A 24,407-nucleotide genomic window follows, 5' to 3' on the forward strand; every position below is an offset into this window, starting at 1 on the left:
AGAGGGGGAGGGTGGAGTACTGCCAGGAAACATAAATGGTCAGGGCACAATTTATTTATTTTACTAATTTATTAGATGTATAACCCATCTTTTTTCCTTTTTAAAGAATTGAAGTGGCTGGCATCATTCTCTTCCTCTTCCTGCTCTCAATCTTATCCCCACAACAACAACCCTGTGAAGTAGGTTGGGCTGAGAGTCTGTGATGGGCCCGAGTCACCCATTTAGCTCTGTGGCTGAGTGGAACTAAAACCCAGATCACCTGAGTCCCAGTCTTCTGTTCTTAACCATTATAACAGCACCACAAAGGCTCTCACAAGAAGCAAACGTTCTGCCATACTATGGCTGCTGAAAGCCTGAAATTGTAAGAACAGCTTTAGATTTAAGATGGGATGCTAATTAGTTATTAGTTAGTTATTATCCCACCCAATAGCGGAAGCTCTCTCTGTGGTTAACAAACGTTAAAAACAACACTAACAAGTCATGAAACAGTAAGACAACAAACAAAACCACAGCAATTGCAGCCAAATTAGCACAGAGGTATAGCAGCAATACAGGATAAAATGCAGTATTAAAAACTAAAGTTTAAATGTTAACAATTAAAATACTGGGCAGATAAAGGTTTTCACCTGGCTCCAGAAAGAATAGAGTAGGCCGCAGATGCACCTCTTTAATCTGGAAACCATTTTGCAAGTCTTGTCCCACGCCTTAGATATGCTAATATTTGACTGTCCTGAAAGTTCTTCCTTTGGCATTGTTTGTCTTAATCTGTTCAAGCTTTTTCTTTTACTCTCATGCACCTCTAGCAAACTGCCTATGTGATTCTCCCCACCTCCTCCAAATGGTGCATGTACCGTATTTTTCGCTCTATAAGACGCACTTTTCCCCTCCTCAAAAGTAAGGGGAAATGTCTGTGCATCTTATAGAGCGAATGTGTGTGTGCCCGACGCCCAGGATGCTGCCAGCCCACCTGCACCACGTGGCAACACCTGGCCGGCATGCGCTTGGTGCACGCTGCTCCACCCCACCCCCCAGCACAGGTGAGAGCTGTGTCGCTCAGGGGGAGTGGTGTGGAGGAGGAGGAGGAGCCACGGGCTTTAACCCGCCGGCCACACGGAGAGACGGACTGCTCACCCCCACCGCCCAGGAAGACCTGCCGCCACAGCTGCCGCCGCGCCGCATGGAAGACCACCGCCGGCACACTGCCGGCCCGGCTGCACCACACCTGGCCGGCATGCGCTTGGCATGCCCTGCTCTGCCCCCTCCTCTGGTGCAGGTGAGATCTGCTAATCACAGGTCAGTGTGTGTTTTCAAACGGCAACCCGTCTTTTAATGAAGCCCATGGGGAAGTGATGGGGAATGTGCCTGTGATTATCAGGAAGCTTTCCATGGATCCCTCCTCTAAAAACTAGGTGCGTCTTATGGTCAGATGCATCTTATAGAGCGAAAAATACGGTAACTGATAGGTTATAAAGGCCTCCTGTAGAGACCCCACCTTGGTAGTCCCTCCAAGGGCCACCTGCATGCCGCATATATTTCCTGCATGTCTGAATAAACTGTAAATGATTTTTATGGCCCCAGCAAACCCTAGCATGCCTGTGTAAACTGTTTCTGGACAATATCCTTATGGATCTTGTTCCTCCCCTGGATCACCCACTTACCTTGGGATCCAGTGGGTGAGGTTCTTTCGGCACAAGGTATGGGAATAGGATCTGAACATGGATTCTAGTCCCAGGTCAGAACTGCTTTTCCAGTCTCAGATCTGGGAACCCAAGGCACCCTCTGGTCTTCTGGATGTGGTCTAGGGAACATAGAATCGGTCTCTGTACCAGCCAATAGCTGAAGCTTTCCAGGCAATTCACAGCAACATAATTACCGTGTTTCCCCCAAAATAAGACCAGGTCTTATATTAGTTTTTGCTCCAAAAGATACACTAGGGCTTATTTTCAAGTGATGTCTTCTTTTTTCATGTACAACAAGCTACATTTATTCAAATACAGTCATGTCATCTTCTTCTGGAACATTGTCATAACTTTTCAAACCCCGAATTGTGTTGCAAGGGACGTACTAAATGCATCTCTCTGGCTGATGATCTTAACTGGCGCTTATTTTTGGGTAGGGCTTATATTATGAGCATCCTGAAAAATCATGCTAGGGCTTATTTTCCAGTTAGGTCTTATTTGTGGAGAAGCAGGGTACATCGTAAGATATCATATAAAAGTATAAGGGTTTAAAGCAGTATAAACCGAAGGGGGTTCACTATTCTGGCTGCCTTGCTAGCCTCTTCCCAAAGCTCACGAAGGGGTCTTGTTTGGTTCTGATGACACAACAACCCATTGTGGGTTGCTGGAGGAAAAAGAATAAACCATGGGTTGTTGGGGTGGCTTGCCCCAACCAAGTGTGCTGTGGAGATAAGTCTAGCTTTTCGCAACACAACCCGCTCTGGCTTGGCACCCACCGTGGGCTGTCACATTGTGCAACCCAGTCATGAGTGCTTCATTGGTTTGCTTTTCTAAAGTACAAAAAAATCAGGCACACCCCCATAGTTCAGAAAAAATATAATGAATTTTTAAACGGTTTAAAATGTCATAATGCACAGAACAACAATTTGAAAAGCCAAGTTAAACAGTCATATCTAGAATCTTTTCTGGAACACAGAGAAGGGATCAGTCATAGCCTCAGAGGGAGCATGAGCCAAAGTTTGAGAGCAACCCAGAAGAAAGCCCTGAGCTTTCATACACATCTCGTGTGTGTGTGTGTGTGTGTGTGTGTGTGTGTGTGTGTGTGATGGCAGGTTGGGTGTGGAATGTGGTCATGCGAGTAGACCCAGCCCAGCCACAAAGACAAGGAGATCCATTTCCTAGGGCACCAAAGCTATATAACTGACTCAGCTAAATATAATCAGTATCCTCAGCATGCTAGATTTTGTGTACTTATTTAATCTACAGCATTTTTATCCACCCTTCAGTTGAAGATGGCCTTCAGAATAGCTTGCAAAGTTTAAAATCAAGCCATTTTCTGTCTCAGAGTTATAATCCAAAGGACATAACATAAAAAGGAAAGGCACAGGAAGGGAGGAGGAAAAATGCAAAACCCAAGCACTAATTCTTAATTTAAAAGTCCTTATTGTAGTCAACTCCTAATCATATGCCACTTAGCCTACAATAATGTACAGGGGAACATGCTTAGGGTTAATTTTTACTATTCTCCAAGTATGGTAGCCTGGATGTGAGTGAGTGAGCGCGTGCGTTTTCACAGTAGTTCTCGGAAGTGCCTCATGACCTAGTTTGCCAATGTTTAAGGCCCCAGGCTTCTTACGGCAATCATATCTCGGTGGAAAACACGTGCTGTATAAAAGATTGTGGAACCAGCCCTCAGCACCAATAGATGGGGCACATTTTGCACTATCATCCTCATCAGATAAAGCAAACTAGAGATTATGAGGCAATTATTAACCCAACACCCTTGACCCATTTTGACCACTTTTCTTTTTACTAGAGGCACAGGAAAGTGAAGCAAAAGAGGTGCACAGATTAAGACACAACACAAAAGGAAGGACTTTCAGGACAGGCAAACCTTAGCAGATCTAAAAGTGGGGGACAGGACTTACAACATGGTTTCTGGATCAGCACCCCACCTTAGGTCTAAAGTTGTCCTTGCAGTGCCAGGCTTTTGGCAGCCAGAGCACAGCAGCACTTTTGCTCATTATCTTGCAGTTTTTACAGGCAAGCCCACGGTCTCAGTGAAGGCTTCCACTTTATGCTTTATGAAAAGCAGTTAACAGCACAATCCTATAGCGCCCGGAGAGCATATCGGAGGTCATAGGAGGGTGTTTTGGGGTTGGTTTGTTTACAGTCCCAGCTCCCTGCTAGGGCACCAAGTTTGGCTCCCCCTCCCACACAGCCAGTGCGGAAGGAACTGTGCCATCTGCTTATATGGATTTACAGAGTGACCATTAAAAAGGCAGTTTGGGGATGTTTCAGAGGAAAGTAGACCTGCTTTGCTAAGACATGATGTTTCCTGCTTTGGAATGTAGCACTTAGAGGCTGAAACTAGCCCACTAGCTACATTGCAAATAGTTCCCAGACTGTTCCCACAGTTCTCCCTGAAGTGGCAAAACCTGTTTCAGGGCTGCACAACAAATGGGATTAAGTGGAGAGAGTTGGCCTCTCAAAGGGGAAGCTTTTGGAAAGGAAACAGGAATAGTTGGAAGAAGATGTCTCTAGGAGGAGTCTCTCCTTTACAGCAGTTTGCTAAAATCAGATTTGCAGGAACCAGCCAAAACCAAATAAAGGCCAGAACTCTAATGTAAACCGTGAAAGTACTTTATGTTGAAGGAAAATTACCCACCCAGCCCACTGTACACTTCCATGTAAATTAGATCTTCAGTTTGGTTGCAGAGGCTACTTCAACAGCAAATATTGAATAAACGGAGAAGATCAGTGCGCTGAAGCAGCTGAGATTAAAAAAAAAAGTTTTGATGAAGTGAAAAGACAAGAAAGGCCAGGCCTTTTTGCCTGCAACTCAAGACAGCTGCAGAAAACCAAACCAGGAGATCAGTTCCTACAGAGGAATTTCGGCAGGACTAAAGATTCTCTGTAGGAACAACCCAGTCCATGCAGGATAATTGATCCGCTGACTTATCAATACACAGAACATTAGAAAGTTCTAAATGCCAAGACTGTGGGACAATATGACAAATCATACAGTGCCTAGTTCAGGAAGAACAATTACCTTCACATTCAAACAAACAACCCTAGTACAAGGAGAACTGGACAAGCCTTGTCTCTGACCGGTTTTTATGTGAAGATATTTTTTTAAAATAAGGAAAATTCAGTCACATGGACAACTACACCTATAATATGGAGAAGTACAGGCCAGAAACCTCTGGCCTTTGGCTGTGTGTCAAGGTCACCACTTATACCAAGGGAGCACCATAGCTGAATTTATATTCCATAGGTGGGATATAAATCTAATAAAAAATAAATAGGGTTAGGGTGAGGCAGACATTTCAGAGTGGCAGACATTTTATGAAAATAAAGAGGAAGAGTGCCACCATCCTAATCCAAATTGGGTATCCCCTACAGCTTTTGGAGGAAATATACAATCTTGGGCGATTCAGGGTGCCACTAGATGCTGTCTGGATGGCCGCAGGATAATTTGGAGTCCCACCTCTGACCTGGAGAAGTGCTTCAAGGCCTGAGCTAGGGCTTGGAGACCTTCTTTCTGCCCACACAGCCAGTGTGGTTCTTTCTGGGCCAGCTGCAGTTCCAGGGTGACAAGCCCAACATCATGACCAGCCTGTGAAGAGTGGGGAAGAGGCAAGCCGGCCACTACTGCCCCAAGAGGACTGCTGGCAGACCCCCTGAGCTTTCTCCTCACAAGCCAGTAGCTAAGCAAGCCCCTTAGCTGAAATAGGCTGCCTTGTGCTTCTTTCTGCTCACTGTTTCTTCTTGGAGGGTTGCAGGAAGCCACCCAGGATGAGGGTTTGGTCACAGATCTCAGGCATTGTGTATTGTTTGGGCCTACTCAAAAGGAAGTAAGTAGAGAAAGAGTTTTGCACTGCTAACCCAATCACCCTTTTGTTGATTTAGAAACAAAGTGAGTCAGAAGGGGTCTCCGGGGCCATTTAGTCTAACCCCTGGCTCCAGCCGGCTCCGCTCATGACATGCCCACCATGTGCATGTCCAGCCTATCTTTGAACACCCTCACCGATGGGGCCTCAACCACCTCCCATGGAAGCCCATTCAATACCGTCAGGGTCCTAACTGTCAGGACTGTCATTTCCATCCTAGTCAATGATCAGAAGACTTTCATATGCAAGTGACTGGGTCAGATATTTTCTTTGCAATAATTCTACATTGAGGATGGGTGGGAATTATATTTCAGTTCATTTTGATAAGAATTTACTAAAATGTGTGAATTTCTTCATATTCGGAATAGAAAGAGCTTGTGATTTTTAAAAAGATGTACGTGGGAGGAACCAAAGGAGACAGATTCATCTATCCAGATCCTGCACTTTGGGTGCTTAGTTCTTAAAAGGCTGAATTAATGTTGCCACCTTTTTTTCTGACAGATTCTTCTATTTAGCAGCTACATGTCAGGCAAGGGTAATATGGCCCTTCCCATGCTATGGATAGCTGTCCCTATTGAATCTGATTGTTGCATATGGATAAGAATTGCCATATCTGAGACAGAAAGGGCTTGAGATTTAAAACATTTGACTGTGGGAGGAAGCAAATTGACAGATTCATCTATCTTTGCTCTTTACAGATGATAAAAGATATCCCAACTTAGATTCTTTACAGCAGCACTTTTGCTGTAAAGAAAGTGCTTTTGCCCAAAAGTGCACTTTTGCCCAACCTTTTTGGTACCAGGGACTGGTTTTGTGGAAGACAATTTCCGCAGCCTGTGGGTTGGGGACCCCCGCTTTACAGTATTAAATTCTAGCTGTGCAAAGGTAATCACATCAAAGGGATGGATGGATGATAGACTATTAAGACAAGGATGAGTTTTGCAATTGTTTTACATCTCTGTGTTTTCCAGATAGTACCAAGTGCAAAATCAACAGTGTTGCTATCAGCGGTCTTTATAGAGGGATTTAGTGTTTTTATAGAGGCCTTGTTATATGAAAGGAGAGACAGATAGATCAAAAGGTCTTTTTTCCAATTGCTTTGTTAAATTACTGATAAAGCAACTTGGAAACAAAGGAAGAAATCAACATGCAAGAGAGAAGTGAAGCGTAAATAGCCATCTTCCAAACAAAAGTTTGAAATCATTCAAACTGACCAAGTTCTTATGGTTTATCCCTTGGTCTTTCTCCATTTCCATGGCAGTGCATGGGGAGTTTCCTTCCCTGTTGTTCTTAAGGCACAATCTTCTGCAAGTTTAGACTGATGAAAATTCTACAACTGTCAACATTCTTCAACTATTAAGCTGGGAGTTTAGAACTTTTATTTTCTTGTCTAAATGTGCATAGGCTTGTTTCCTTAATGCTTCGTTAAAACTGCAGGCGTGGTATCATATCAGATCTACCTTTTCTATGTAAATACCCCTCTCTTGTGCTCTTACATACTTACTTGCCCAGTCCTGCTTATATAATCAACTCGCACATCATTCACATGATGCCACAACATGCAAATATACATTACAAGAGTTGATAAATACTCCAATAGTCCTGGCGATTCCATTCTCTTTTCATCCTTTGCGCCAACTGCATATAGCTTAACCTGGTCTTTGCAGGCTGACGGTTTGTTAGACTTCTGAACATTCACAAGCATTCCTTAAGTTCTCAGCAGCTGAGTCAGTACTGTGAGAGATCTCGTTTTAATGCTCAGACACTAGTGTGCTTACAGTCATCTGCAATGGGGGTTTCAGAAACGGCAACTTGCATTTACTTCAAGTGTTGATTGTCTTTTGCGAAGTTTATTAATGTTTACATTTACAAAAATTAGTGTCTGCCATGATGTCATCTGATACCGCATCCATCTCTTTGTGAATATAGGTTTTCTAAAAGATATTTTATTTATTCCATCCGTCTTCTCACCATTTTATCCTCACCACCCCCTTCTGAGGTATGTTAAGCTGAGAATCAGTAACTGGCCAAAAGTAACTTACGGAGCTGCATGTCTGAGTTCTACATCTTGGATCTTCTGGGTCACAGGGCAATATTCTAATCACTACACCACATTGGTATCCCAGTGGAGGTTGTTAACAAAGACCCAAACAAAACAGCTGCTCTGGTCCAGATTCACTCAAGGAGGACTAAAATTCACACTCTCAGTGTACATGGCTTGTGGAAATCCCCATTCACATAAATGAAACACTGAATTTGCACACCTGTTCACTTGCATACACAGATCAGGGTCATCTATTAAAGCTCACAGAGCAGCTTGTGCAATAGTAGATGGAGAAACCTCATATATATATCCCAAATCTTACCAGGGAAGTTAACCTGGTGCCCACCAGCTGTTTTTGACTACAGCTCCTGAACCCTAGATCAATGGCCATGCCTATGGGGGCTTATGGGAGTTGAAGTCCCAAACATCTGGAGGGTACCAGGTTGCCTGCCCCAAACTTAATCTTAATTCAAGTACCAATATGTATGTATGTATTTATTCATATACTACTCAATAGGCAAGGCTCTCTGAGCAGTTAAAGCAATGCATTCTGGAACTTGTCAGTCCAATATAGTATGCCATTATCCGATGAGAAAAGAACAACTGCACCTAGTCAGTTATTTCAAGCTTGTTAATATTTGGGAATCTTGATTTCGGTAGCTTTTGTTGTGTTTCCCCTACCTTAGAATTTTCTACATCCATTCATTCCATTACCCAAAGATAAGGCTACACCAGAAGAGACCAGTCCTACTCCCCACCCCCAAAAAACAACCTCAAACCCAGAACACACTGTTGATTATACAGATTGTAGAGAAGGATCTTTAGCTATTGATGATTTTCTCATCATTCTTCTCTCCTCAAGATCTTAAAATGTCAGGACAGTGCGAATGCTGAAACAAACAAATGATACATGTATGAGCTTATAAAACCTATTCCAGATGGCCAAACAAAACATCTAGCACTTCAGGACGTTATTCAAACAGTTCTTGGGAGACTGAAGAGCAGAGGGAGGAGAATGGATGCTTTTCTTATGCACACGATAGTGGTCCACATGCAATCCTCTTTAGAATATGATGGGGAACCTCCAAGCAAATGCCCACAGAGAGTTATGATTGCTGTGTGGGAATATTATATTTTGATCCATCACCACTGAGGACAGCAGTCTGGCCACATAGACATAGGAAGCTGCCTTATTGGAAACACCACCCTTTTCTCCTTCCTTTTATGAGCCTCTTCAGGTTTTAAGATCCTCAGACAAGGCCCTTTTCTCTGCCCAGCCATACTCAGGTGTATATCTGTGGGATCACGAAAGAGGGTTTTCTCAGTGGTTGCTTCTAAGCAATAGAACTCCCTACTAAGGGAGACCAGGCTGGCTTCACTTTTTAATCTAGTGGGTACTGTTATTTCTTTCTCACTGAGGTGATTTTACTGGAGTATTTTCAATGTTTAAATTATAATGTGGTCATTTTGTCTTTATTGTTAGCTGTTCTGAGCACTGCTTTTAGGGGAATGGAAGGATATAGGACTTCTCTGTGTGGAGCATTTAACCCACCACTTTTCTGAGGCTTCTGTGTCTGGATCCTTTGTGGGATTAAGATCAGCCCCAGTACCTGTGTTTTCCCCTCCCTTCAGGTTTTTCTTTCTCTGCTTTTCTGTGTGTTCCACTGCACAACATCAAGGTGGCAGTGTGGTATAGTGGAACTGCATGAATACACAAACCTTTCATCCCACAATTTCCAGATAATTCCAGACTTTCCTTCACCTAAAGGAAGCTATCACAGTGGTTGCAAACCACAGGCGAGGCCCCAGAGGATGAGCAGGGAAGCATAAGTGCCTCATATCCAGAAGCAAGCAGGTGAAGCAAACAAATAATAAGCAAATAAAGCAAATGATATTTAACTCCCAGGGTCACCAAAAGAGATTTTTTCCTAGGACTTGCTACCCAATCCTTCTTTAACAGGAGATGCAAGATATTGAACCCAGAAGCTCCACATGCAAGGAATGTGTTCCACCACTGAACTGCTCTTCCTGCACACATACTGCCCGCAGGGGGGCCTCAGTTCACACAGAAGCATCAGTTCAGCCAGGCTGATTGCATGTTTAGTGGCCGCCCCACAAATGTGCTTCACAGCCAGTGTGCAGCTAATAAAGCCAAAAATTAAAATGCACATCACCTCTTTCCTGCCCGGAGCAGATCAAATCCTTCATTGATTTTTTCAAAAGGTAGTGTATGAGTTATTAATGGATCCAAAGTGAATTTCTTTCCCATGAAATCAGAAACCAGTTTAGGGACAGCATCTTTGCTCTTCCATCCTGAAAAACCAGCAGATAGAGAAAGATAACTCAGGATATAGCACTGAAATAAGGGCAGTAAAACTTCTGAAATGATAATCAGGCATTTGATTCCCCTGCAGATTAAATTAGTGGAAACCAGGTTCCATTCCAGACCACTTATGATACCAGAACTGGTCTCTGGTGTATATAGAACATGAATGACAAATACCATTTTGTTCACAGTTGCTTTCGCTGTCTCAGTGGATTAAGCACCTACATGGTGAAGTGGAGATGGACTTAGAATAGCAGAGGGCTGGGGAAAGATGCACTGTATGCTGTGTTTCCCAGCATAGGATGCTGGCATATTTATTGCCAGAATTATCATCATCATTATTTTCACTGTCCACACTGCTCAATAGCCAAAGCTCTCTGGGCAATTCACCACAGTCCCAGAGCATGGTCAAATATAATTGCAATGAATGTTTCCAAAGCACAATATTTAAAGGCAATTTAACAGTTCAAGTTATATTTGATAGAGAGTAGACCTGTTAAAAGCACCTGGCATGGGGCCATCTCACCCATTAACCCATTAAATATCCTTGGGTAGCTTTAAATGCCTCTGCATTTAATGCCGATTGCAACTTGTCTCTCATGTTTCCATACGGCTTCAGCTTTGGAGCTTTATAGGCACCATCCAAAGTGCTGCATTCCATCTCCAAAGCAGGCTGACCACCAGGGAGCACCACTGATAGCTTCTACAAAACTCTAAATAATGGTCACACTTTGGATCCACCGTCTTCCCTGCATGATCCCTTTCCTCCTCACTTCGAGTGCTGTGATTATCTCAAAACATGCATGGAAAAATCATCATCATCATGATGTCAGGACAGGCAAATATGCTAAATGTTAAATTGCATACATTGGCCTAAGATAGCTTTTGGAAGCATCAGGCATGCAACTGTACCTCCAAACACAGACCCCTTCCAGGTGCGGCCTGTGAAAAGCAACAGTGGGTTGAAAGTGATCTGAGATGCTGAAGGAGGCACTCCCACAATGATGCTGGTTCCAACGTTGTTCTGGCAGGAGGCCAGGGCAGCAGTCTGAAGAAAAATATAAAGACACACACTTTCCTGATGGTTTGATTTACTTTGTACACCCTTCTGTGGCACCCTCCAGATGTTTTAGACTGCGGCTCCCATAGCCCCAGCCACTGTGGCTGATGGTTGGGGATTATGGAGGTTGCAGTCCAAAAATCTGGATGGTGCCACACAGAAGGAGGCTAACCTACAATGCTTATATACTGCCTGTCAACAAAAATAGTTCTCAGATCAGTGGACAGTCCAGTTAAACAGGGCTGCAGTTAAAATATGTGAATACCAAGGTTGTCGCTATCTTTTCCTCCCTTCCTTGAATCCTGCTGAATTCACTGGGCAGATGACACCAGGGGCTGCCGTGTACAACGGCCTCTCACCAGACCCCTTTGTGTTACTGCTGCTTTGCTAGATCCATGCTGACCAGTGAGAAAACGGGAGCTGCCTCTTCACCTGTGCTACCAACAGCAGGTGTGAGTAAACACTTCTTTGTTTCATAAGACATCCCCTCTGACTGGAGGGGAACCTCAAACCCTATGTTAACTTTCCTATATTAGACTATAGCTCCCAAGTGGCCGAATGATTGATCCATATCTAGTCTGGCTACTTTAATTATGTTGTATCTGCACTATCTGCCTCAACAATCTTATCTTCATGCGCATACCATGGTGTCTGTGCGCCCAATCACTTCGAAGGAATAGTCCACGCCTTCTCCATCTGTCATGTCAAAGAGCACTTCATTGATGGGCTTCTTGAAATCCAGAGGGTTGATGCAGTCCGTGGCTCCCAGCTCTCTAGCCTTGGGGAATTTGTCCTTGTTGATGTCAACCCCGATGATGCGGGAAGCTCCAGCAGCTTTGCAGCCCATGACCACGGACAGGCCGACGCCTCCCAGGCCAAAGATGGCACAGGAAGAACCAGGTTCCACCTAAAAAAACCCACACAAGACAAAAACGTGCTCCATGGTTTATTGAACATTGACTCTCTTTATTTTTATGCAGCAGAAAATTTTTACTGGTGTTGATGGAAAAGGCACTAAAAGTTTTTTTAAAAAGTTGGGTGATAAGGGGTCTGGAGGCTTTTCCAATCTGCTTTGATGATTCACCTAGGCCTGAATACTTGGAGGGCTACAAGTCGTCCACCCCTTATGTAGATGGACCAAAAATCTGACTGAGTATAGAAAAGTTTCTCAATGTTTAGTGGCGTTAACACGCCAAAAGGATTCTGTGGAATCCTGTAGCATCATTCTGCAGCTTACTTAGCCACTGTCATGTCCAGACAAAAGAACAAGGGAAGCATTCTGTTTAATGCTTTCTTTGCAACATTTTTCTTATCAGGATCTTTGTATTGCAACAGGAGGCACTGGCCAGACAAATCCTCCCTAACCTAAAGGCAAAAGGCAAGTAAATGGCAGAACCAGCAGACAAACATGTTGCCCACTAAAACGCAGCTAACACTGGTGAAGAACAGTGCAAGCTTACTCATGCTTAAACAGGAAAAAAGGCCCTACAATTCCAGCATTCCCCATTCAGCTGGGCTGGCAGCCGCAGGGCTTTTTCTGTGTCTAAGCATGCATAGGATCATGCCCTAAAATGCAGAAATCACACCCTCTCCTTAATAGGTGCCTGGGGCAATGCACAACAATTATATTACAATTACTCATAAAAATCCCCAAATACAAAGAACACGTGCACACACTGAGGAAAAAAAAAAATAACAGCAGCATTAACATTTAGGAGCAACAGAATTTGTACAGCATTGAAAGCTTAACTGGCCAGGACTATCTTTTCTACCCATCTAAGATGTCATCAGGAGGTGTGGGCTGCGGAATCATCAATACGCTGATGATACCCAGCTTTACCTCTCGTTCTCCACTAATCCAGGTGAGGCAGTGGCTGTGCTGAACCGGTGCTTGGCCGAGGTAAGGGAATGGATGAGGGCCAATAAACTGAAACTCAACCCAGACAAGACGGAGGTCCTGTTGGTTGGCGGATCAGGTTTCGGAGAGGGTGGATTTGACCTGGTCCTGAATGGTGCAACACTCCCTCTTAGGGATAAGGTCCGCAGCTTAGGAGTACTCCTCGACCCGGAGCTTTCTTTGGAAGCTCAGGTGACAGCGGTAGCGAGGAACGCCTTCCTTCAGCTTCGGCTGATTAATCAGCTGCGCCCCTACCTGGAGTACGACTGCCTGGCGACGGTGACACACGCGCTGGTGACTTCCGGCCTAGACTTCTGTAACGCGCTTTACGTGGGGCTTCCCCTGAAGACAGTCCGAACACTTCAATTGGTGCAAAATAGAGCTGCCAGGTTGCTGACGGGGATGGGGCGTTATGCTCACATGACTCCAGTCCTCCGTCAGCTTCACTGGCTTCCCATTGAAGCCCGGGCCCAATTCAAGGTGTTGATTATGACCTACAAAGCCCTAAACAGCTTGGGTCCTGGCTACCTGAACGAGCGCTTACGTCCGTATATGCCCGACCGCCCTTTGAGATCTGCGGGAGAGTCCCTTCTCCGGGAACCCTCCATGAAAGAAATTAGGAGAGTAAGTACCCGGAGGAGGGCTTTCTCTGTGGTGGCGCCCAACCTATGGAATTCACTCCCCAAAGAGGTCCGCCTGGCACCGTCGTTACTGGTTTTTCGGCGCCAGGTAAAGACCTTTTTATTTAAACATCATTTCAATTGTTAAAACATATGATCTGGCCAGGGCAACTTCTTCTTCCTTCTCTTTCTCCTCCTATATTTTTATTTTATACTGATAATTTTAATTTTATTTTTGTAAATCAATGTATTTTTTGTATTTTTATATTTAATGGTAATTTATTATGTACTATTGTATTTCAATGTATTTTATCATGTTGTAAGCCGCCCCGAGGTTTCGGCAAGGGGCAGCATAGAAATGCTATAATAATAATAATAATAATAATAATAATAATAATAATAATAATAATAATAAAGGAACAAGGCAACCTCACTTTTCCTGTGGCTGAGTTCCACAAATGGGGCACTGCTGCAAAAGTCCTGTCCAAAGAATTCACTAACCTTGCCTCTCTGGAAGTGAGACATGCAATGGATGCCCTGTGGGATGATAGTAAATATGTACCGGAGCAACATACCTTGAAGTGCCTCTTTGGATACTCACTTGGGCAGTCTGAACAGCTGCTCCATAACCAGTAGAAAACCCGCAGCCGATCAGACACACTTTTTCCAAAGGGGCAGCGGCATCAATTTTGACCACTGAGGTCTCATGCACCACGGTATATTCAGTGAAGGTGCTGGTGTTGATGTAATGGTGCAGCCGCTTCCCCTTGCAAGTGAACCTGCTGGTGCCATCAGGCATCAAACCTTTTCCTTTATTAATGCTGTTGAAAAAAAGACACACAAAGGTGTGAAAGTAAGATTCGGTAAAATGGGATCTTGGGTCAGAGACACACTGAACATGAGATCAAATACATCTTTGCATCTCTGGAAAAGGTTTCACTGCTGGGGAAAGTTAACCATTTCCTCCCCTGTTGTGGTCCTGACGGAAAACCTTCTGTAAGGGTGTGAACCTTTGCAAGCTTAGATGGGGGAAAAGCCTGTAGTTTGCAACATGCCCAGCTATACCAGCTGGGGCATGCTGGGAGTTCTTTTGTCAAAACTTGCATAGGATTGATCTGTAAAACTACAATCATGTACACACTTACCTGGGAGTAACTCTCTCTGAATGAAATGAGGCATATTTCTGAGTAGGTGACTATAAGATTGCACTGAACACTGCTATTTGCGATTGGAAGGAAAGCTCTCACTGGTGCTACTAAGAACGTCCCTCTAATGCAAAGATCAGCTCCAGCAGAGGAGAGATTTTCCTCAGTACCACAGCAAAGGGGGAAAGGTTTCAACAATTATCTGCCTCCACGCCACTGCTGTTAGGATTTTGAGGTATCCTGCATGCTAAATGCAAAGATGAAGTTAATGGCACATGTAGTCTGAACTCACCCTCATGCACTGTAGTGAGCAGAATGCTAGACTTGGCCCAGGGCACCTGTGTGCAAGTCCCTGTTCATCCGTAAGGCTCCTTGAGTAGCCTTGAACAGGTCTGTGTCCCTCCACTCATCCTTAATTCCCTCCCTCCCTGCTGCCACCCCAGCACTCTGGAGACCAGGAAGTTGAGTGGTTTAAGGACTGCGGAAGTCACTGAAGGAGAAATTACGGGCACCCAGCCTGTTTGCCTTTCTTGAGCTGTGTGAAATTTCTTGCCTTAATCTCTAATCACTTCCTTAACTATTCACTGTGGACTCGCCTGGGACACTCACAGGTGAGCCCCAAGCCACTGTGAAGGCACTAGAGGCTTCTGCTAATTGGAGGCACATGAAGAGAGAGAGACAGAGAGAAAGAGGGGCTACATTTAATTTTATCCCTGCCTTCCGTGCTCCTTTTCATTTTTTTAAATAGTAGCTATTAAAGGGTACATTGAAGTACTGTGTTTGGAAACAAAACCATAACAAAGCTTACTCAGTTTCATTGCATAGGTTGCCTTTGGTACTTCGGCAGGAGTAGCATTTTCCACATTGTGGAACGAAGAGTGGAATTACTTTGTCTCCTGCAATCAAAAAATAAACAGTTACAACTTTTACAATCAGGGATTTGAATATACAAACATATATGGACAAAGCAAAACACACCCAAACAAATCTACTTTCCACTGGGCTCTGGAACATAACAGTCAAGTATAAATATTTCCAGACAAGACCACTAGAAATATTTGCGGTGGACCGTATCCTTCTATGGTTAATTAACCTTGGTATGGAAATCATGAACTCCAGCTATAAGCATTCTTCTCAAAATAAATCCTACTGAGTCCAGTGGGATTTAACTGGAAAGCAGTGAGCATGATATGGGCCCAGCCATAACATTAAATGCCATTCTTTAGGTACCCTGCAAGACATAGAGACAGACAATGCAGGCAGATGCTGGGTGGCAAGGACGGAGCAAGAGTGCCAGTTCCTTGGGGTTCTCTCTGCTCAGGGGCAGTGTCTGCATCCACCTTCAGGTGAGGTGGGAGATGCTGTCCCTTCACCAGTCTTGCTGTAAATCCAGCCATCTTCTATAGATGGAATGGGGGAGGGAGGGGCCCTCTTTCTCCGAGGACAGCAAGTGTCCTTTCCTTCGAGCAGCAACTGTTCTGGGCCTGCCCTGGAAGCCACGGCATGTGCAAAGTAGCTCTCAGCACCCATGAAAGTGCTCCTCCCGTCCTTTCCCATACCTGTTTTCACACAAGTCACTCCCTCTCCAACACTCTCCACCACTCCAGCAGCTTCATGGCCCAGGACGATTGGGAAAGGCATAGCAAAGGCACCAGTGATCACATGGTCATCCGAGCGACAGATACCTGTGGCCAGGATCTGCACAGACAAGAAACTGTGCTTCAGGAGGGCAGGAAAAGGCCTTGTGTTTAGGGCCTTTTCTTAAAACAGAGGTTGAAGACAGAATAAATCTAAAATGATGATTTCCAAAAACTATGCGTGTGAGCTTCTCAGATGGACCACTGATGGTCCAAGGATACAAAAACCTTTGGTGCAGGCAATTGTGAGTTAAATGTAACCAAATGTCAAACTCAGCAGGAGGAGGAAATCCCATCCATGTTTAGCCCTAGTTGTAGGACATTTGCTGTCTAAGCTTGCAAAGGATGATGCCATCACGTACCATGCTATCGTCCCTGAGGAAGATGCTCACAAGGCTCCAAAGGCAGAGGCGTACCCAAGGCGATCGGCAAGGCTGCAGTCAGTGCAGCCACCATGCCTCAGAGCCTGCATTTTCTCTAGGCAGCCATCTGGTCTAGCACCAGGGAGGAGGGTGGGGCACCCATTGGCACTGGTGGAATTCCATGGCTGCAGCCCCCTCTGCTCCTTGTCCCCACGCTCACCCCGCTTTCCCCCTCTAAGACTCAGTGGTGATCTTGGGGATGGAGCAACTGGCTGTGGCGGCAGAGGCAGGGCAGCCTCCCCGCAAGGAATGGCTTCTCAGATGATGTCAGGAGGCCATAGGGTCGCACTCCACCTTCCTATGATGAGAAAGCTTGGTGAGAAATGCGTGTGACTAAACAGTGCGTGTTCAAGGAATTTTTGGCCACTGAGTTAGATGCTTCTTACATGCTTGTCTGCCTTTATTCTTTCTTTCAGAGTTTATAACATTGCCTCATATCTTTAAAAAAATTCCCAAGTGTTGAACAGTAAAATAAAAGTCAAAGCACATGAGATTGAAAACATTTAACATCCAAGTTATACAGTATAACAGTGGCTGAACATTCTGGGAAAGCTTGTTTAAATAAAGATGGCTTTCCTTGGTACCAAAACAAAACAACGATGGAGCCTGCCTGGTATCAACTGCTGGGGAATTCCACAAAGAGAGAGGCAGCACATTAAATGCACTGCTCCAAAGTGACTGAGCAGATCTTAGGTCCATACAGAATTTGCAGAATGCCTCAGTCAGGGAACTAAGTAAGTCGGCAGGCTGATGGGGGAGACCTCACTCTCGCAGGCATTCTGTTCCTGAGTTATTTTGGGCTTTTTTGCACCAAAAATGGAATTTCAAAACAGAACCCTGGTAGGAAATAGGCAGCCACTGCATTTCCCTCAGCAAAGGGGTCCCATGCAGAAAGTGACTGCCTCTGCCATCAGTTGAGCTGGTACATTCTTTACATCGACTGAACACGTGTGGACTGAGACAGGAGCCTTTTGAAGAAAAATGTCTAAACAGGGATTGCAAGGACTCCAACAGATACATTACTGCTGAGGAAAATGGAAGGCCTACTATTGTAGGGTTAGAGCACGGGTCCTCAAACTGTGGCCTGGGGGCTGGATCTGGCTCGCCATGCCCATTTGAACCCATTGTGCACACGCCCACACGCACGCTCACTGCCGCTCACCTTGCCCCGCGCATGGGGAGGCAGCGGTTTGCTTGCTTGGAGAAAACGATCTCCGAGTGAGCAAGCCGCTGCCTCATGTGCCCGCCTTGCGGCGTGTGCCCACCCCGCCTTGCCTCCCCTCGCCACGCGCGCGCCCTCGCCTCGCCTCCCCTTGCCTGGCATGCCTGCCCTCGCCTCGCGCCCCACCTCCTCGCCGGCCCATGCGCACCGCCGGCACCACTTTTCCGGCCTGCGCCCAGCACCGGCACCTTTCAACTGGCCCCCTGGTAAAAAAGTTTGAGGACCCCTGGGTTAAAGGGTTCTGCTAAAATTATTATCCTGTATGAATGTAAGGCTCTTTAGAAGCTGAAATACTAGGTTTTTCAAAACACTGGAAAGCAAAAGAAATTTGCAATGGTTCTGGGTAATAAATGCGTTTACTTTTGGTTAAGGTACTAATCTGTCAAAGAGTACCATCAGAACATCAAACAGAAGGAATGTGTGGAGTTCTGTTGTACACTATTTATTAATGGTGTTCTGCATCTCTGCTATAAAAGGTGGCTATATTAATCGATATAACAACTTTATATTTCCCCCTCTAATTTTCAGTAAACATCTGAAAACACTGCAAGGATGAACCCAAAGGTGTGCATTCCTGTTAAAAGGATTCTAAGCCCCTAAATTCAGGGGTTTACACACATCCTCTGCAGGGCAGGAGGAAGAGGAGAGGTGATCTTCAGCACCCCATCCCACCTACTCTGTATGGATATGCCCATGTAGCAACAGCATTTCAAAAGGATAGGAAAGGAAGCTGTAGAGGCATCAAGACAACTCTTATTTCAGACTCTCTGGTCTCTTCCTCTCTTCATCCATCAAAATATCCTCACCTTTCCCTGTTTAAGGCCACTTTTCTGACCTCAGAGAGCAGCCAGTATGAATCTTTCTTGCCAGCTGTGAGTGGGTGGCTCTGAGCTCCAATTTCCAGCTCCAAGGTCAGAATGCAGACTCCATCACCTGATTTAGGAATCTGAAGCATCCCATGGCCCCTCAGAAGCTGTGCAGGGGCCCTCAATTGTTCCTTATTTGGTTTAGAAGCCATTAATATTATCTTGTTTTTGTTTACCTTAATACGAACTTCATGAGCCTTTGGAGGGTCTACCTCAATTTGCTCAATGCTAAAGGGTTTCTTAGGCTCCCAAGCAACGGCTGCTTTGCATTTGATGACCTGTAAAACAATGCAAAGGAAAAAATCAGCTTGGCTAATGTTTGTTACTAGTGAGGAAGTTATAAGCAACTGCTGTGAAGATGAGCAAGTTCATACACCTTCAGACAATCTGAACATGGTCCACAGCATAGCTTATTCCACATCTGAACAAGAGAATGAAGTAAATGAGGTTGGGTCTTGGGTTTGCACCATGAACTGACCTTGCTGAATTTGAGGGCATCCTCTTTAGGGTTGGGTCTCGAGAAGGTCTCAGAGGATCACAGGTTGTGTTCTAAGCTGTCCCACCCAAAACGGACACAGTCAACGAGTGAATTGACCAAACATCTTGTTTGATTAAATACAAATCCTTCAGCATGACAGTTTAGGGCACTACAGATGCACAGGAGGTCAATGGGGCCCAGTTATAACCTCTGCAGCTATAAATGGAGCTATAGCTGAGGCCCTAGATACTTACATGGAGGTTTTAAAAAGGTAGGATCACCTGCATGCTACATATTTAGTCTACTGAATTATAGGATATAGACAGACACAAAACCTGAATGCAATTTCTAGGACACCCTTCTTTGGAGCAAATGCAGCTCAGTCCAGTCTATTCTCACTTTCCACATTCACTTAGCTGTGCCTCCGCTGGGGCAATTCAGCCGCTCAGGCAGCCGGCTTGCATTCCCAAAAGCAGGAAGGGTGCTCTGAGCTGCTGCTTTTTTTTTTAAAGATTTTATTAAAATTTTTAACACTAAAAACATCAATCATCAAATACATCAGACATATTGGGTCAGCCCCCTGCTCATTTTTTTTCAACATTCCATAGTCATATTTACATCCACACAAAGTCCTGTTTCTCTAGCCAGTAATAAAAACAGGTCCAAGTTTGGTAGAAATATGTATCTTCTTTCTCCTTCAGAGATAAAGAGCTGCTGCTTTTTTTGGAGTTTGGATTCCCCACCATCACCACATTTAGACACAGGTGAAATATGCTTTTCCCCACCAAGTCTTTGCATGTTCTGGAAGAACACTCCAGTTGATTTTGCATCCTGGTTGCCTACTAATTAATTTTGCTTTTGGAAATCTGTATTCTTGATGATAAGGGGCATCTTCTCTCCTGCCCATTTATAGGCCTCAATCAGCCTTTGCCTGGAGCACCACACTTATCTTGAGTTTCTTAGTTCATTGATTTCTCCCTTCCAGGCTCTACTGATCACCTGCATCTTGTTCAGATTCCAGGTCAGCTTCAGGTAGACACACACCTCTTCACGTCCCCTGTCTAGGTTTGCATATACAGACACCTCTGTTCACATGCCCTTGAGTCCAGCTTGCACACACACAGGACTCTGTTGTCATGCTCCCTGGTCAGCTTTGCACCCCCCAGCCCAGTTCTTCAGGCTCTTCCTCCTGGTAACTTTGCACGTTCTGTTTAGTACCACTCCCCACTCAAACCTCAGGAACATTTTTACCTCACAAAGGGCAGGGGGAATCATATGTTTTTATCTAAATGTTGGACTTGACCCAACTGGCTTAAGATCAATATAACAGAATATTATCAGCTGTGTATTAAGTTAGCATAATAGAATGCTTCATGTAAAGCTACCTGCAAGGTCTCAGGCTCCACAGCTGGAATGTGGGTAGCCAGAGGCAAGACGAGAGCCACAGAGGCCCCAGCCAGGGCAACAGAACTTCAGGCAAGGCAGAGTCCAAATGCAGGACTTAATGGCAAGTCCAAATCATAGCCAAGGTCCAGCCTGAAGTCAAGAGCCAGAAGTATGCATCAGGGCAGAATGAGGACGTGACTGGGAACAAGCCAAGGGGTCAAGAAGCAGGAGGACAAACAGAGGTGCAGGTACCTTAAAGAGGATAAACAAGGCAGGAGACATGACAGGGCAGGACAGGACACACGAGACAACAGGAACCAGATGCAGCAAGGCTCAGACAAGATGCAGGAACTGAACCATAGCTTGCAGAAAGCCCTGTGCCACTGAGGGCAATGCAGGATACACTGACAAAGCAGGATATGGGTCAGTCAAGAGGCGGGCACAACAGTGAACAGGGTGTAGCTAAAGCAACATAGCAAGGGGACTTGGCAAGATACACAGCAGGAACGGGAGGAGAAGAGGTCAGGCAAGATGCAAGCGCAGCAGCAAACACGAGGCCCTGTGCTGTGGAGGCAACACAGCAAGGCAGGAGACAGGGAAGATGCAGGAACAAGCAAGGAGCAGGCACTGCAGCTGCAGGAGAAACTGTGTTGCTAAGACCAGTTCTTGAGGGAAGAGCTTGCTCTTATATAGCTGTTCCCCCAGGGCTTCCAGTTGGCTGGCATTCATCAATGGAATGAGAGGTCCAGCAGGCCTTGGGACTGATCCTGCAAATACAGTGGGGGTGCTTGTTCTGGTTCTAGCCATCAGAACAGCCCAGATCCTGACACAAGGTTGTAGTGAGCAAGAAAAGAGGAAGGTGGGACAGAACTACAAGATTTATGATGTGACTGATAAACTCTAATAACAAGCCCCTTACAGTTCAGTTGCTGCTTCCTTTCTGAGCTACCTCAGGAGATCACGTGGCATCAGACCTTCCTATCTCATCTTTCCATTCGTGGGTGGGACAGACCTCTGTCCTGTCGTCATAATTGGACTTTCCACCTTAAAATTCTCCTAAATTGGGCGTTTGCCAAATTCCCTGTTAATTCTTCTTGTTCTCCTGAACTCTGCTCAGCAGTTTCAGAGTCAGGCACCGGGGGGGGGGGGGCACTTGTTCAGGCAGCTCATAGTTAGAATGAGAGGAAGCTACTCTTTCAGATGCCTCCCCATCAGTCTGCGGGGAGGCTATTCGCTCAGAGGCTGGCTAAGGGGTCAGGCTGTAGAGAGGTTACTTGCTCAGCAGTCTCAGAGTCAGGCTGCAGAGGGGCCATCTGGGCATTGGGCCTCAAATGTAAGTCCCCTTGTTCCAATGCCTGACTCTCACTGTTAGCTCCTGCCTCTTCCTCATGAGTAGACGTGCCTGACGGCTTGACAGATACAATCCTATGCCCCCCCAACATAGCCCCCAACCCCTCACAGCTGATGTGGAAATAACTGTACCAGCTTCCCCCCTCTCCCCACCTACATGGCATGGCTGCAACTCGGCTTTGGAGGCAGAAAGGAGGGGTGCTGGATGGGCCGGTAGGGGAGGAGCTTCAGGTGGTGGAACTGCCCACTGATTCCAACCCGTGCTCCGGCCTCCTTACCTTGTCCCCCCTGGTACTAAAACTAGATGGCCAAAAATAGCTACCCAGAGAACAGGCAAAGTGCAGGGTTCTCCAATACTGAGGACCACTACTTACCTCATGCCTTATCCCTTCATTGGATTCTCATAAACCCTTGCATGGAGAGGCTGACAAGATCCTGCTATGGGAGGGTGATGGGACCACCACCTTAGCTGCCTTTTTTGCACTTTTGCCCGCTCTACAATAGCTTCTGTTAGATCCAGTGACGAGAACTGTACACAGCATGCCAGGTGTGATAACACTGTAGATTTGCATAAGGTGTTTTCTATTGGCAGTTCTATTTTCATGAGCAGCTCAGAAGATACAAAGTACAGTGTCAACTGTTAGCTTTGTAACTGAATTCCCTTTGGCCAAACTGAAGTATCTCTGAATTTTATCTGATCGCACAACCTTGGATTTCCTTGACATAATGTTTTAAAAAGAATGTAATACCTTTCTTGGTGTGTGCTTGCCTTGAGATGAAAAATAAAAGACAGAGCGAGTTTGCCTATGGATCTGTGTGATCGTGTGGAAAAAGAAGTAAAAAGAGTTGGATGTAACCTATTGCTTTCATGATAAAAATGAAGCCAGGTTCATACAACACGATCAGCCATGCTGAGTTATAAATCAGGATGGCTTATCATGTTTGAATTTACACAGATTTGCTCAAACCATGCTGCTGGGTTGAAGTATGAAAGCAACCTGGGAAAAGTAAAGCATTGCGTAAGGAACAAGTTAAAGCATTTGAAACCAGTGAGGCAACCTGGTTTTCCCATGCATTTTAACTTGCAAAACCTTGATAATTTTTTTCTGTTATTACTTCTTTTACATTGTATCACAGTTTTATGGGTTTTTACTGCTGCATGCTCCTGTGGGAGGTCTTATGCCCTGGAGTGACCAATAAATATTTTAAATAATGTTGAAATAATAAAAAATACATCCATAGCTGTGAGGACACTGCTAGATCAGCCTTCATCTTGCTGCAGGGGGATAACAGGAACTGTATTCTGAAGGCAGCAGGTGGGGGAAAGCTGCTGACTAGATTAAATGTCTTCTACCTCACACAAGTCTTGATGATACTGTAATTAAAAATCCCTCCAAAATTGCTGGTCTCTTCTTGGTTCATGTAACACACTCCATTAATATTTTTTCTCCACCTTCCGGTTCTGGCATTAATAAGCATTTGTGCTGAGATCTGGCTGAGTAAGGCCACGATCCTTTGTCCACCCACCTTGGAGAAGTGTCAATGTACCCTGTGGGACTTGCTTCTAAGTACACATCTGTAGGATTGCATAGTTAGAGTTTATTATTCCTACCACTAGTAGAAAAAGTGGTTTGTGTATACTGAATATCAATCTGTATTGATAAAGCAAATTCAGAATTACAATGTAAAGTGATAAAAATTAACAGAGAAATAGGTGCAATAAAATTACTTTAAGAATACTTGCTCCCACAATAGACAATAATTTAATTTTCATTTTGGATTATGAATGCCAGTGAAGGCTCCACATGAACTTGTGCACTTACTTTGCCTGCGGTGCTCATACTGCTCCTTTGTCAGGTTTGCTGAATCTCCCACTCTTTGCTTTCTTGCTTCAGAAAACCAACAGCATGAACAAACTCCCTGCTATTCAGTGTAAACTGGACAGATTGCTTTTCAGTTCTCCTGTAGAACTGCCCAAATAGAGCTAAGTGCTTTTAAACCAAGCCCACTTTATTCTCAAGTCCCACCCATTAGCCCAGAGAGGAAATATAGTAGCTCCCCCTCTACTGGGTCTCCATTCCACACTAATAGCACTATAGCATTAAAATGTTCGTAGTGGGTTACATTTATTGCCACTTTACAAACAGTCCCATAAAGATCACCATTTTGCGAGGAGTTTGCTAGTACCTTGCTAAGAGGCTGCTACACTGCATGACTGTGTTGCAAGAGAAACTTCTGGTATCAGCGTGAAAGTGCAGCCTATTTCTTACTTTTTCTAAGAGTTCTGTCAAATGGGCTGGCATAGGAGAGATTGATAGCAGTGAAGGAAGACACTTCTTCTATGGTTAGCAGAGAAACCAAGCAGGATAGTTGGGGGAAACT

General features: G+C 44.9%; 1 protein-coding gene across 1 annotated transcript; it reads right to left on the reverse strand.

The window, feature by feature from the left end:
• Nucleotides 1-7,402: 7,402 nt before the first annotated feature.
• LOC123022958 (alcohol dehydrogenase 1A) lies at nt 7,403-23,985 on the reverse strand. Its single transcript, XM_044429148.1, has 9 exons — nt 23,849-23,985; nt 18,988-19,089; nt 16,224-16,362; nt 15,473-15,560; nt 14,121-14,340; nt 11,646-11,909; nt 10,855-10,990; nt 9,791-9,929; nt 7,403-8,506 (listed from the first exon to the last, which is right to left on the reverse strand). Exons 1-9 carry the CDS (start codon nt 23,864-23,866, stop codon nt 8,482-8,484), a joined length of 1,131 nt encoding a protein of 376 aa, XP_044285083.1. The 5' UTR covers nt 23,867-23,985; the 3' UTR covers nt 7,403-8,481.
• Nucleotides 23,986-24,407: the final 422 nt, after the last annotated feature.

The sequence above is a fragment of the Varanus komodoensis genome, unplaced genomic scaffold (genome assembly GCF_004798865.1).
Source record: "Varanus komodoensis strain SLA01 unplaced genomic scaffold, ASM479886v1 scaffold2, whole genome shotgun sequence".
Classification (NCBI taxonomy): Eukaryota; Metazoa; Chordata; class Lepidosauria; order Squamata; family Varanidae; genus Varanus; species Varanus komodoensis.